Source organism: Petaurus breviceps, unplaced genomic scaffold, assembly GCF_028583685.1.
Source record: "Petaurus breviceps papuanus isolate PSGF00001 unplaced genomic scaffold, PetGlider_PUasm1.0 80, whole genome shotgun sequence".
NCBI classification, from domain to species: Eukaryota; Metazoa; Chordata; class Mammalia; order Diprotodontia; family Petauridae; genus Petaurus; species Petaurus breviceps.
In genome coordinates, this window is record NW_027186540.1 from 7,494,879 (window position 1) to 7,509,597 (window position 14,719).

The following is a 14,719-nucleotide window of genomic DNA, read 5'->3' on the forward strand; positions in this document are numbered from 1 at the left end:
AACATTAATTCAAGAAACCCTTTCTTGTAATAGCAATGATAGTAGTTTCTATCTCTAAAGTATTATGATTCTTTGACAACTTGTATTCCTTTAAAAAAATTTTTTTTGAAGCAATGTCTTGGTCTATAAACTTGGAGGCACATCCTTATCTATTAGTGTCATAGAAGTGAACAGTGGAATGTACCGTGTTCTTGCAACAAACACTGATGACACCATAGGTGGTGTGTATTTTACAGAAGCCTTGGCCCAATATTTAGCTTCGGAGTTTCAGAGGTGAGTCCTGATTATGATATGCATTTGTATTCCTGTTTGTCTTAAAGTGTTATTATTTCAGCAATTTAAATTAGCTAATATAAATTGTCATGCTCTAAGGGAAAAAGGGTTTTCCCAACTCTTGGACCTTGGACAGATTCCTAATTTTTTTTTTTTTAAAGCAATCGGGGTTAAGTAACTTGCTCAAAGTTACACGGCCAGTTATTTCTGGGTGTGGTGCTGAGTATCTGAGCCCGGATTTGATCCAGGTCATGCCGACACTGGAGCTGGTGCTCTTACTCGCTGAGCCACCTGGCCGTCCCTAAGCAATTGGGGTTAAGTAACTTGCTCAAGGTTACACGGCCAGGTGTTTCTGCGTGGGTGCTAAGTGTCTGAGCCTGGGATTTGATCTCCAGGTCATCCCAACACTGGAGCCGGTGCTCTTACTCACTGTGCTACCTGGCCGCCCCTAGATTCCTAATTTCTGAACTTTAGTGCTCACTTCCCTGAACCTTCTCACTGCCCCCAGCTGGTAGAAGAACTGACAGTCTTACTACACACCTCTAGCCTAGAATTTTTACAGATAATCATGACATTTTTGTTCTCTGAGCTTGCCCCTTAAGTTGTATTCAAAAATGCTGTCAGAACATATCATAAACTGTTCTTGGATTTTGGACAGATCTCATTATAATGGACAAGGGTAAAAAAATTTGGATTTTAACAAGCCCTGCAATATGCTAGAACATGTGACAGCATTTTTGAAGGTACTTTGTTTTGAATGTGTTAGGCTAATTTGATTTTATCAAATTATGTTAAAAGAAAAAAATCCTTTAAAAAGATGAGTCTATAAGTATTTTTCCATGAAATAGAATTGAAGTAAAAACTACTGTTTCGGTTTAGTGTTTCTGGTTACTACTGTTGCTTTATTTCTGTTCCAGGTTCTCAGTGAGGTTCAGAGTTGAGGAAATGGGCCAAGTAATGAAGTAGTTAGCAGAACCAGGCAGGGATAGTAAAAGTTGGAGATGGGACATCAGGATAGCACAGAGTTCTCAGCTGTATAGTTATGGTAAAAGGCATATAAATATAGACATAGAAACCATCCTTCCTGATGCTACCTCTTTCAGCTCTTTCGTTTGTTCCATGATGTCTCATATACCAACAAGTCCACTCCAAAAAAACTTAAAAATCTTCAGTATACAAAAAATAAAGGTGCTGCTATCAACTATTATTCAAAAATAAATTGCACCTTCAATTTTATTTTAAGCAAGTAACAAGTAAATCTGTATCCTATGGTACTTTGTTCCTATTTAAGCATCATACAAATTTAAAGAATCCGTTTTATGTCTTTTTGGGGTGGGGGGAGGGCAATTGGGGTTAAGTGACTTGCCCAAGGTCACATGGCTAGTTTTTTTTTTTTTATGTTAAGTGTCTGAGGCCAGATTTGAACTCAGGTCCTCCTGACTCCAGGGCCAGTGCTCTACTCACTGCGCGAATTAACCACCTTTGTCTTTCTTTCTTCATTATTTTGTGGGTCTGTTATTTTTTTGGGATAGGTTAGCGGTGGGTATTCCCTCCATTGATGCAGATTGACACCACCTTACAGTTAAGAGTTCTTCCCAAAAAAAATTACTGTACTGCCTTAAGTAGTTGCTGTCTACACATGAACATTGATTACTATTGTTCTCTTTGGCCAGTACATATGTTTGATGTAATGTATTACAGCATGACATTTTCTTTTTGACAAGTTATTTTGAAGAACTCCTCTGTGTAGCTTATTGGTGCTTGGCTTGGCTTCTTAGATAATACTATATTAAAAAAATCAGTGTATCTTTGAGGCTTTATTAAAGATTATAAAAGTAAAAGATGTAGGTTTCTAATTTTAATTCAATATCTTTGACCCAGTTACATAACTTTATTTAGTCTGTTTTTCTGCAAAAATACTCGTATCTACATGAAAAGGGCCATTATGAGTATGGGAAAATAATATTTGTAGCATAATTTTGTTATGTAGGAAACTTCAACAGTTCAAGGCACTAAGTAAATTGGTTTTTTATTTGAATTAGAGATCCTTCTTTGGGGGTATTTGCAAATAATTTTCTTTGAAGGATCCAAATGAATTTGAACCTAGAAAGTGAACAATTTTGTAATGTAGTTTAACTTTGTTATCCCCTTAAGGTTTATTTATTTTTTCTGTTATTGTAAATCCTGACCGATCCAATGATTTTTAAGCTTCAGAGATTTTGTTTTGAATTTAGGTCCTTTAGACATGATGTAAGAGGAAATGCCCGAGCCATGATGAAATTAATGAACAGTGCAGATGTTGCAAAACATTCTTTATCAACCTTGGGAAGTGCAAACTGCTTTGTTGACTCACTGTATGATGGTCTGGATTTTGACTGTAGTGTGTCCAGGTAAGACAGAATAAAAAGGTAAAATTCTTTCTATCATGTTGGAATAACTGACTTTTATGAACTAGTTTTTTTGTACTTTTTGAAATGTATTGAATCATAGTAAAAAGAAACCATTTATTTGAAACTTTTGGACAGTGTTTTTGACATATTAAATACTATTCCTTTTTATTCTACAGCTAAAGATAATTTGTGGAAAAGATGCCAGATTTGGTCTGTTTAACTTGAAGAAGTGAGATTCTTAGTTTGAAGTTCTTAAAATCATATAGAACATATCAATTTATATATATACAGTATATAGAACATATCAATTTTATACGTGTGTGTGTATATATTCATATATATATATACATATGTATATATATATATACACAGTATCTCTCTTATGTAATTTTGCTCACTTTGACAGAGCCTGGATTGGTTCGCTGATAGTGAATAGTTACTAGACACTAGATTGAGAATTCATATTGATACTATTTAATTAGTCATCTGTCTTTGACACTATTGAACTTACTTCTTCATGGTACATAGTAGGCATAAGGGTAGTATGCATAAAATCACATGATATTTTTATCATTTATGTGAAATCTAGGAATTGGTTAACAAATGATTGCTCTTTCCTTCACTCAAAGAATTATTTTCCCTAGTTTTTGCAGGAAGACTTTATCCTCTCCCTTTTGGATAGCATATAAACGAAACTGCCTATAAACAGAAATTTCTGACTCAGTCTAATAATCCCTTTCAAGTTGTGGATTTGATCATTGAATGAGTTGTGAAATGTCACCAAAAATTATCTTAGAGGGTGATAGATTTTAATGTTCTTTTAAGTACCCAAAGATTAGACTGCTTTCATTGGTTATGAACTTCTAGTTCTGAATGCTCCTTCTACTATCTTGATATGAAATCTTTATATTCTTTTAATAAGTTGTTCATTGCTACTTTGACCTATTAGTATTTTTAAGTGTTTTCCTTGTCTAGGATAAAAGATTGGTAGAATGATTAATTATTAGCAGTATTACTAATATTTTAGATGTACTTAGGATATTTTGAGGGTCATGTGGCAGGTTTTCTACTTACATTTTTATTTGAACTTGATTTTGAATAGCTTCAAACATTTGTAAACTTGAGCTTTTAAAAAAAAATGCTGTTGCTCTGTTAAGTTGTTTACCCGCTGTAGGCCAAAAACTTGCTCGCCTAATTAAAAGACACTTACTATATACTTCACCACTGTGCTGAGATCTGAGAATCTGAAGAAAAAGTGAAAATAGTTCCCACACTTAAGGAACTTACACTCTAATGAGGGAAGACAAAATAGACATAAATAGATATGTATAGAGTTAGATAAAAGGTAATCTTAGAAGGAAAGGTACCAGCATATGAAGAAACCAAGAAAGGCTTTTTTAAGCTTTGTTGTTGTTGTTTTTTTTGGAGGGGGGAGGGCAGGGTGATTGGGGTTAAGCGACTTGCCCAAGGTCACACAGCTTGTAACTGTTAAGTATCTGAGGCCAGATTTGAACTCGAGTCCTTTTGACTCCAGGGCTGGTGCTCTATTCACTGTGCCACCTAGCCATCCCTTAAGCTGAGTTTTGAAGGAAGTCGGAGATTTTAAGAGATGGATGCAAAGAGGAAGAACATTCCAGGAATGAGAGAGAGCCTGTGCAAAGAGAGTAAAGATGGGAGATTGAACATTATGCCTAAGACACAGTGAGTAGGCAAGTATGGTTGGACTGTAGAAGGCCTTGAAGCGAGCGACCGGAAGTTTTGAGGAGCTTTAATGCCAAACAGCAGAGGAGTATATATTCTGTCTTAAAAGTTAATAGAGAGTATGGAGTTTAATAATTAGGGGGGTGACAGTTATTACTGTTTTTGATGTTATAACAGGTTATTTTCCATTAACTATTTGTATTATTACCCTTTCATATGGAATATGTCATATTTGCTATAATAAATATTTTCATTTTTTTCTTTTTTGTAGGGCCAGATTTGAACTTATATGTTCACCACTTTTTAATAAATGTATAGAAGTTATCAGAAATCTCTTGGAACAAGTTGAATTTACATCAGATGACATCAACAAGGTAATGCATATTTCTTCTCCTAATGTGGCGTCGTTATATAGTGTCATCACAGGAGGGAGTTCTCTTAATTAGAAAAGTCTTAATAGCTATTTAAACATTTTCTGAGTATGTGCCTATGAATTTTTAAAAATTAGTAGGGTGTATACTATTTGTAATACATACTTGTAATGCCCATTGTTTATCAGATACGTTAGAACAAATTCTTTCAATTTTCTTAATATTTGAGCAACTTATGTTGTTCTGCTTATTTTTACATCTACTGACAGACTATGTGTACTTAATCTTTGCAGTAAAAGTATTGCATTCAATGAAGACTTTTTGGGGTCATTTCTTAGTATATTATCACATAAAATAAAGCCAGTAATAAATGCTTTTTTTTTTATATATACTTTTTTTGATAGGCTGGATTTAGGCCCAGGAATTTAGAGTTGGACTGTTCCATTTTGTTTATCTCTAGGGAAGACTCCTCCTAAGTCTAGATAAATCTATTCTTGTTTTCCCTTCTTCAGCTGGTAGTCAATTAATCTGTCAGTGAACAAATTTATTAAGTTCCTGCTGTGTGCCAGGTAACTGTGCTGAGTGCTAGGAATACAAAGAAAGACCCTGCTCTCAAGGAGCTCAGTGTTGACTCGCACTATTTCGATCCTCAACTGAGGTCTAATTTAACAGTTTCCCCATATTTCCTATCCTAACATACAAGGGGCCCAGGCTTTATCAGTTAAGTCTTTTCCTTGCCCCATTCACTTTTGAGATTGCAGTAACCTATAAACTTAAAGGAGAATGTGAGGATGTTTCTCATGAACTAAAAAGTATTTAATTAAGTGCATCTCATGTTATGCCATTCCCTATATTGTGGGTCTTTGAGTAGGTCTTTTGTAATAAAGTCTAAAAGATTCAAAGATGCTATGTTACGAGATTGTTCTTTATCCCATAGACCTGTATTATATGGACAAGTTCAAGGCCTTTACTGAGTTCTGTTCTAGGAGAAGGAATTGTCACTTTTATGCAGTTTTATGAAAGAAGCATCCAAATATGAAATTTTTCAGTGCCAAATAGTAGATATTTTGTTATTCTTTTTAAAAGTCACTTAGAAGTAGTGGTTTCCAAAGTGAGAACTGTCACAGTCCCAAGGGTAAGTAATGAACTAACCTAAGCGTAGGAAAGTGGTCTTATTGCACTCTCCCTAAGATGACAGATCATGGCACTTGACTCCAAAGCACAACCACACAACACTCCCTTCACCTGTTATTACTAAATACTTTTCCCACTCCCTCCCACCTTGGTTTTCTATTGCTTTGCAGCTTCTCAGGAGCAGTTGGGCATTTGTATAAGGAATAATTGTAGGCAAAATTCACTCTTCCACCACCCCTAAATGTCTTCTTGCCCTGTTGCTTAGATCACCTGGTAAGAGCACCAAATTCCTCCCTTCTTTTTGTTTTTTGGAGGGACAGGGAGCGAGTATGGGGTGAGTTTTGATCTACTCTGCAGAACCAATTGTGTTATCTTTCTCACCAAATCCACCCCTATTCTGAACTTCAGTATTTCTTTTGAGGACACTATCATTTTTTCAACTTTGATGTCATTCTCGACTTTTCACCTTCATGCCTTTTATTCAGACAGTTGCCAATCTTATTATATCTACCTCCACAGCATCTTCCATCTTTCCCCTTCTATATACTCCTACAACCACACTCTCTCCCATCAGTTCTTCCTTAGACTATTACAATAGTCTCCTAATTGGTCTCTCCCCTCTCCAGTATAGCCTTTATGCAGCTGGTCAAAATTATTTTCCTGAAGTGCCTATCTGACCATGTCACTCATTAAATTTCAGTGGTTCCCTTTTTTCTCTAAAATGTTTATGGATACTTTAGTAAAGTAGTACATATAAGTTATTTAAATAAGTAATATATATAGATATTCTAAACATCTTTTTTTTTGGAGGGCAGTTGGGGTTAAGTGACTTACCCAAAGTCACATGGCTGGTAAGTGTGTTAAGTGTCTGAGGCCGGATTTGAACCCAGGTCCTCCTGACTCCAGGGCTGGTGCTCTATTTACTGTGCCACCTAGCCACCCCAATCTTTATTTTTTTTTTTTACTGATGGAGTTACAAGATAAAAAATACTTTGGAGACCACTACCTTATTAGATGATACTGAAAGTTTCTGTATGTCTTTGTAGTGGATATACCTCAGGATCCCTTTGGGTTCCTTGAGGGATTTAAAATCCCTGAATTTTAAATCACTGAAAAACTGTAACTTAGTGCTGTATGCATAGATAAGGGCTGATTCATGGCACAGATAATGGAAGGATCTGTAATTTCTAAATATGACATAAAAGTTGACAATAACATAATGATTACATTTTTATTAAAGTACTTCTGCTAAGCACATCTGTTTTAGGTTTACATATCCAAAAAGTAAGTAAACTATAATTTATTCTCCCATAGCCCCGGCATAAAATTAATACCATAGTTTCTACATTAGTAAATTGCTAATATTTACATATTTTGAAGCTTTTATGATTTCTTTTGTTTTGATTTTCCATCCACCAGTAAAACACTAGTGTGTCTGTTTTCCCATAACCCCTCCAATTTTGACCATTCCCATCTTTGCCATTTTACTAGAAACCTCAAGGTTATTTTGATTTATACTTCTTTTATTAATTATTTGGAACATTCTTTCATATGGTTGTTGATAGTTTGTCATATTTGGTCATATCCCTTAATCACATCTATTGGGGAATGACTCTTGGTTTTATCTGTTAGTTTTCTATTTAGCTTGGATATTAAACTTGGATCTGAAAATTTTGATACAAAGATTTTCTTCCATTTGACTGCTCCCTTATCCTAGATGCATTTTATTTTTGCAGAAGCTTTTCAGCTTCATGTAATTAAAAGTATTTTATCTTTTGTAAATGCCTCTGCTCCTTATTCAATTAACCCATAGCTATAAAAGGTTTATCATCTGCTTCACTTCTAATTTTTTGTTATGATTTTTAATATTCAAATCACATACCACTTTCTTTCCTAAGCTATTTGTGTTCCTGCCTTAGAGGTTTTGTTTTATTTTTTGTCTTCATTTATTCTAAGTATTAATGTTGTCCTTATGAAAAGTCCGTTTTTTCCTTTGAGTCTCTGTTTACAGTTATTATGGAGTTTCTCTTTTGGGGGCATCTTTGTTTAAAAATTTTTCATAATTTTTGATACTGGTCAGTATTTTCTTTGACTTAACTCATCTGTTCAGTTTTAGTTCCTGAGACAGAGTTTTGTGCCAGAGCCACGTTCCATTCCATTACTCTTTTGCACTGACATCCATCATCCATAGTTAGGCCTCCCTTAGATCTTTGAAGTTCAGAATGTCCTTTGAGGTCTTCAGATCCACTTTGGAACCTCAGTTCAGGTTGCTAGGAACTCTAGAGCCCCTGGGCTTGAGGTATTCCAGTAAGCATGTTGCCATACTACATACTGGTCATTGCCACTGATCTTTAGCACTTCCACCCTGAGTTTCCTGACGTCTCTAGGTCTTTCTTAGAAGAACGTTCCACTCTTGCTGCCTCCAGACCCAGAGTTTTTTAGGCTATATATGCACCTGTCACTGGTCCCATTGGAAATCTCCATTTTCTATTGCCTTCAAGCTTCTTGTTGACCCTTTGTGCAGTTCTGGAGTAGAAGTCATTTACAATAGATTCTCATTACATGTGGTTTGGCGTGAACTTACAGGTTTTCTGGCATATGGGAGCTGGTTATCTGCCTCCTGTTCAGGAAGCTCTTTTGGCTGGTAGTTGTCATGGATGATTTTTGATAGTTGCTGTGTCTGGAAAAATCATCACCACATAGTCCTCACCAAGATTCTCCAAGCTTTGCTTGATTGGGCTTCAGGCAACAGAATACCAGCTATCAGCAGACTCATACTTGACTCAACTTCCCAGTTTGATGGGGTCTGCCAGGCCTGTGTGACACTAATTTAGCCTACAGTAGTCCACTATTATTTCTATAGCATAGTCAAGCATGAAAGCAGAAATTTCGTGATAGTAAACTCCATATTCGACAGAATATTATGAGGAACATAAGAAATTAAGCATTTTTATAATTAACTACCAAATGTCTAATATTTCATTTCATGTGAAGTTAGATACTGTGTTATTTTCTAATAAAGTTTCACAAAACGAGGGGCGGCTAGGTGGCACAGTGAATAAAGCACCAACCTTGGAGTCAGGAGGATTGTGATAGTAATGGCAATTAAAGATTCCCCTGTATTGGCTTGGTTTTCAAATTGATTGTGTTAAAACCCAGAGTTTGTTAATCCCACCTGTGGGATGGGCTTGTTGATGTGAAAAGAAAGTCCTGAATTGGGAGGAGCTGGTGACTTAGATTTGGAGACACAAGAGAGAGGCGGAAGATCTTTTTTGGTAGCAGCACCTCGTGGAGAGAGAGAGACTAAGAGAATTGCTGGTGGCCGCTTTGAATTGCCCTGGACTTTTGAGACCTGCCCCCCTGAGCTGCCAAGGACTGAGGAGACATGGCTGTTTTGCTGGTACTTTGTCTGTCTGTTTTGATGTTATTTTGCCAGATTTGTCCGCTGGTGAAAGACTGTCCTTTTGTTGAAGAAGTCCTGGAACCTGGCTGTTCGCTAAGAAGGCCTGCGACTGTCCTGCAGACAGAGAGTGAATACTGTCCACTGGTGAGGGACAGTACTGTTGTTGCAGGGGTCTGGAGACTGTCCTGCAGACAGAGTGAATACTGTCCACTGGTGAGGGACAGTGCTGTTGTTGCAGGGGTCTGGGAGCCTTTCTGTTGGTTCAGAAGCCCTGAAGAAGGATTTTCTTGTTGTATGTTTACAGAAATCCTGGGAGAGGGCTTTGCTAATGTGTTCAGGGGTTCTAGGACTGTTCTACAGACAGAGGATAAATTCATGAAGGGACTGGCAATGTATCTTATGGCCTTGCTAAGCCTTGTCTCCCCAGGAACTAAGATTGCTGAGAACTTGCCTAGTGTCAAGATGAAGAAAAGACCTCCATTTGGGTATTAAGTGCTGTGTTTAAACTTGATGTAACTCTGGGGTAGATTCAATTGTGATCCTGGGGGTGGGGAACTTTTGACCTTATTGTGCTCTGTGATTGACAAATGAAGGTACTTTACCTATGTTTGGAAACTAATCTCCATTTGAGAAGAGGGGCTTTGTGGTGGACTTAATTAAGGTATAGCCTAGGGGTGGAGAAGTATTTAGAACCGAGACTTTGTAATTGATTGAATGATTGGAAGGTCCTGGGGTGGGGTAGTACTTGGAGATTATTTAATCACACTTAGTAAATGCTGTATTTTGAATGATGTCATGTTTTGATCTTCTCTGTTCTGGGTTTGTTACTGAATAAAATAGAGAGCACCTATGCTGGTATTTTGAACCTGGGAAGTTGCCTTTGCTTGGTATTACATTACAAGGATGTGAGTTCAAATCCAGCCTCAGACACTTAACACAAAAACTAGCTGTGTGATCTTTGGCAAGTCACTTAACCCCAATTGCCCTACCTTTGCCCCTCCAAAAAGCCAAAAAAAAAAAAAAAGAGGTTTCACAAGATTCCTGATTAAAATCAAGAATGCTTTTAATAACTCCACAGACTTTTTCATACTTCATTACAAGATTGACACTATTTGAAACAGCCACAGTGTTTATGACTCATTTTGAAAGACTTAGTCCTTAGCAATGCAGAGATTTAAAACAATTCCAAAGGACTCATGATAGTAAATGCCAGCCACATCCAGAGAAAGAACTATGGAGTCAGAATGCAGAGCAAAGCAGATTATTTTCTTTTTTTGATTTGTTTTGTTTTTGTTTTTCTTTCTCACGGTCTCCCATTCATTATAATTATTCTATGCAACATGACTTATATGAAAATGTATTTAATAGAAATGTATGTGTAGAGTCATATCAGATCGCAGGTTGTCTTGGGAGAGGGAGGGGGATAATATTTAAAACTTAGGGAAGTGAATGTTGAAAACTAAAAGTAAATAAATTAATAAAAAAAATTTTAAAGATTAACACTGTTTAATTCTGAAAAAACACATTATTCAGACAATAAGAATGAATGCTTTTTTCCAGGTTGTGCTTTGTGGAGGGTCAGCTCGAATCCCAAAGCTGCAGCAGCTGATTAAAGAGCTTTTTCCAGCTGTTGAGCTCCTGAATTCAATTCCTCCTGATGAGGTTATTCCTATTGGTGCAGCTACAGAAGCGGGAATTCTTGTTGGCAAAGAAAATATTTTATTAGAAGAAGAGCCTCTTGCTATTGAATGTTCTGCAAAAGATATTTTAGTGAAGGTGTGTCCATCTTTTCTAAGTTTCATAAATCTTGTTATAACATCCTCACAAGATAATGCACCATCTAAAATTATGAACTTTATTATGTGAAAATTAATAATGATAGCCGTGTGGTTTTTGCTTATTTAGGGAGTGGATGAATCAGGAGCCAATAGATTCACTGTACTGTTCCCATCAGGGACTCCTTTGCCAGCTCGAAGACAACACACATTACAGGCCCCAGGAAGCATATCTTCAGTATGTCTTGAACTCTATGAGTCAATAGGAAAACAGTCTGCAAAAGATGAAAATAAATTTGCACAGGTAAGAATATTGAGTTTATGTATTATCAAAAACAACAAGTTTTTGTCTTTCTTCTAGAGTATTATCTATCTAAAGTCACATCTATAACTTTTCTGTATGTGGAGTAGCTAAAACTGCAAAATTTGATTCTGTGTTATACATGGGCTACATGACAGATATGAAGAAAAGCAGTAATGGTTGGGTGCCTAGCAATTCAGAGAAGGAATTAAGTGGGAACAGAATTGGGCCAGTGTTCATCACCTCAAATGTATATTTTTAAATCACAATTGGTAATTTAAAATGTGAACTCCCAAGTTTTATTACAAGGAGGTGAATGCAACCTAAGATTTTGGTGAATTGGATTCATACTGCAACCCAAGGGTAAACATTGCTGAGAAGGTATAGCAGAAAAACACCAAGTATCCAGAAATGCGCTTCTGCCCCAGTGCCCCTGAATCTCAGTTTAGAAGCACAGAAAAACAGTGTAGTGTAGTAAATAGAGAACCATTTTCAGAGTCAGGAAAACCTGGGTTTAAGGGATAGACATCCCTGACCTATATGGGCTGTGTAGCCATGGGCAAGGCACTTAACTTCTGAGGGCTCTGGGCAATTGTCTTAAGACTATCAGTTTCAAAGAAGGTTCCAGCCTACATCAGTAGGAGTTCCTTATCTGTGAGTTGCCTATAACAATGAAATCGTAGCTCTAGTTGAAATCCAGTATAGAACATGTGGGTGAGAATAAAGAAATGCAGTAACACAGAAGCATTATTATTATGATAGCATACTACAGGTAAATTTGCCAGATAGAAGCTAGAGTTGAATCTTTGCTAATACAGACCGGCATTAGATGGAGAACACTACCTATTAATATACCACCTGGAACTCTCATTCTGCTAAAATGCTAAGTGCATAGGATAAATTCTTGACTTAACTTATTGATAGTGTCTTCTTTCAAAAAGTAAAGAAAACACGAGGAGGGACTGCTATTCTGGTTTTAATTATGACCAAAAAAGACTTGGTTGGAAAAGTGGAAATAACAAGGACCTTGGGAGAATATTACCATGTTATCTTCAGTTTGAAGTAGCCAAAGAAAGAAACAGCCCATAGTCAAAAATGTAACCCTAGATTTTATAGAATCGTAAATTTTGAGCTTCAAAGGACCTTAAGAGGATATCTAGTCCAGTCTCACATTAGGTTAAATTATTTAAGTTTCCGTACATTAAGTGACAAAAGTCATAACTTGAACCCAGGTGTGTAAATCCAGTACTTTTTACATCATACCATGCTAACAGATTTCAAGAAGTTCAGAAAATGAATAGGTATATCCTATAGACAGGAATTCCAAAAGGAAAGATGGCTCAAGAGGAATGAGAAATCAGTTCATAAAAAGCTTTTCAGAAAAACTATTGTATGCACTTGTAGAACAGCATGCATATATCAGTTTCTGTCAATAATTTAATTAACAGAAAGTTATTTTTAAAAGGAAAGTACTATTTGATGAATATGCTATTTTAATTTAAGACATGCCATTAAGATGGAAAAATGCATTTGACTGCAACATCTATTCCCCTCTTCCATTTGTTTCCCTTTAGTACCAATAGATTGGTATAGTCTGGTTTCTGTTCATCACAGAGAAATTGCAGCAGGGAAATTGGATATAGAGAAAAGCTAAATAAATGAACCACTATACTCAGTCGTGTTCAAAAGAAGACAATTTTGGTCTCAGAAAAATTTAGTTCCGCTTAACAAGTATGTCTTTGTATGAAGTACTTATATACATATTTTGCATGAAGTTCTTAAAGATGAAAAATAATACTGCCTTCAAGGAGGTCAGCCTATAATAGGGAAGAGGAGATACATAAGAATACTCATGCACATAAATAAGTATGATAGAGAGCAGAAAGGGATCGGGGTAAAGGATTATCATGTGTAGTGGCATGAGAAATTTGAGGAAGGAGAGATCACTTTTTCATTTGGCGTGAAGTCTTCCAGCTTAGAACCAGTGGTGTTGTGCAGATTAACTGGGACAACATAAAATAATTACGTGTTTTAACTTATACAATAATCTTTCGATATTTCACATCTTCAAAAAAAAAACCACCACCAAACTGCTCCTCCTTCTGCTGTAATGCCTCATTTTAAATGATTTGGTATTGACTTCACAATATTCTGATACTTGTTGTTCATCAAGAAGCCATGTATTTGTCACACTGGATATTAAGCATACCTTTTGATAGTCTATTTTTCCAAATTTTCATTGGAATTTAAATCATGAGTTCCCAGGCCACTGAAGCATATTTATCTCCATCTCTTGGAAAAATTTCCTAACTGTTTGTGGCATGTACAAACTCATGATGCAGTATTCTGTCTCCATTTAGGACTTTACGTAATTCTGGAACAGTTCTGCTTTTCTGTGTATCAATAGATTTGTCAGAGTTCATCATTTCATTTCCTCAGTGGGAACAAGACTTCCAGGCCCACTGGGGTTAAAAAAAAGGCTCCAGACTTGAATGTTTTATAGTCTGATGAAGATCCCCAGAAGTTCACCTGGACTTCTGAAAATGCTTTTGGTATATCCTTGAATGAACAAGTGCATCTTAGGAGGTAAGGCCAACAAGGTGGAGTAGTAGAAAGACTTATGGCAAGTTGTTGACTCTCCCACCCAAAATTCCACCAAACATCTATAAAACTTGGCAGACCAAATTCTGATGGGCAAATCCAAGGAAAACTCACAGTGGGTCACCTGTTTAGCCCAGGTCAGCAGAGGGAGACAGGTTTGTGGACACTGGGGAAAGGGGTTGGCCAGAAGTGCACTGTGTGGGGCACTCTGGCTCCCAGAGAGTAACTCGGCTTTCAAGTTTGAGTTTCACTTTCCTCCTGTATAAAATGTGAGCCTGGACTAGATATCCTCTAAGGTCCACTCCAGCTCAAAGTTTATGATCCTATGAAATCCAGGGTTACATGTTTGACTATGGGCTGTTCCCTTCTTTGGCTATTTCAAGAGGAGATCCTAACAGCATACCTGTGTACTCCATGTAGGGTGTGGGAAAAGGTGCTGCCAGCCTTGTTGCCTGCCACCCAGTTCTGGGTCACAGATTCAGGTAGATTGAAGAGACATCCTCCCATGAGTGATTTTCCATGATCAGAAGTGGTGGCAGACAGCTCAGAAGCAAGCAAGCAGCATATAGCTCAAACCCAACTTCTCACCCACACTGAAACTTTCGGAGGAATTCCTGCAGGATAGAAACCCCAAATCAAAGGGTGGGATTGTGGGGGGAAAAGGGGAAGGCTTCAGTTCTGTCACTGAAGCAGCAAAGCTTCCCAGCTGGGTGATAGTAGCTGATCTTGGCAGCAGTCTCCTATTGTTAGGAACTTTCAGGTTCAGACCA

The 14,719-nt window shown here is 36.9% G+C and overlaps 1 protein-coding gene across 2 annotated transcripts in view; it reads left to right on the forward strand.

Moving 5' to 3' along the window:
* The window catches only part of LOC138176004 (heat shock 70 kDa protein 14), a 33,026-nt gene that overhangs the window by 13,283 nt on the left and 5,024 nt on the right, over positions 1-14,719 (forward strand). For both annotated transcript variants that reach the window (XM_069106695.1, XM_069106696.1), the window contains exons 8-12: positions 112-273; positions 2,508-2,663; positions 4,636-4,738; positions 10,833-11,048; positions 11,178-11,351. In XM_069106695.1, the coding sequence (XP_068962796.1) occupies positions 112-273; positions 2,508-2,663; positions 4,636-4,738; positions 10,833-11,048; positions 11,178-11,351 (811 nt within the window). The remainder of the gene's footprint in view (positions 1-111; positions 274-2,507; positions 2,664-4,635; positions 4,739-10,832; positions 11,049-11,177; positions 11,352-14,719) is intronic.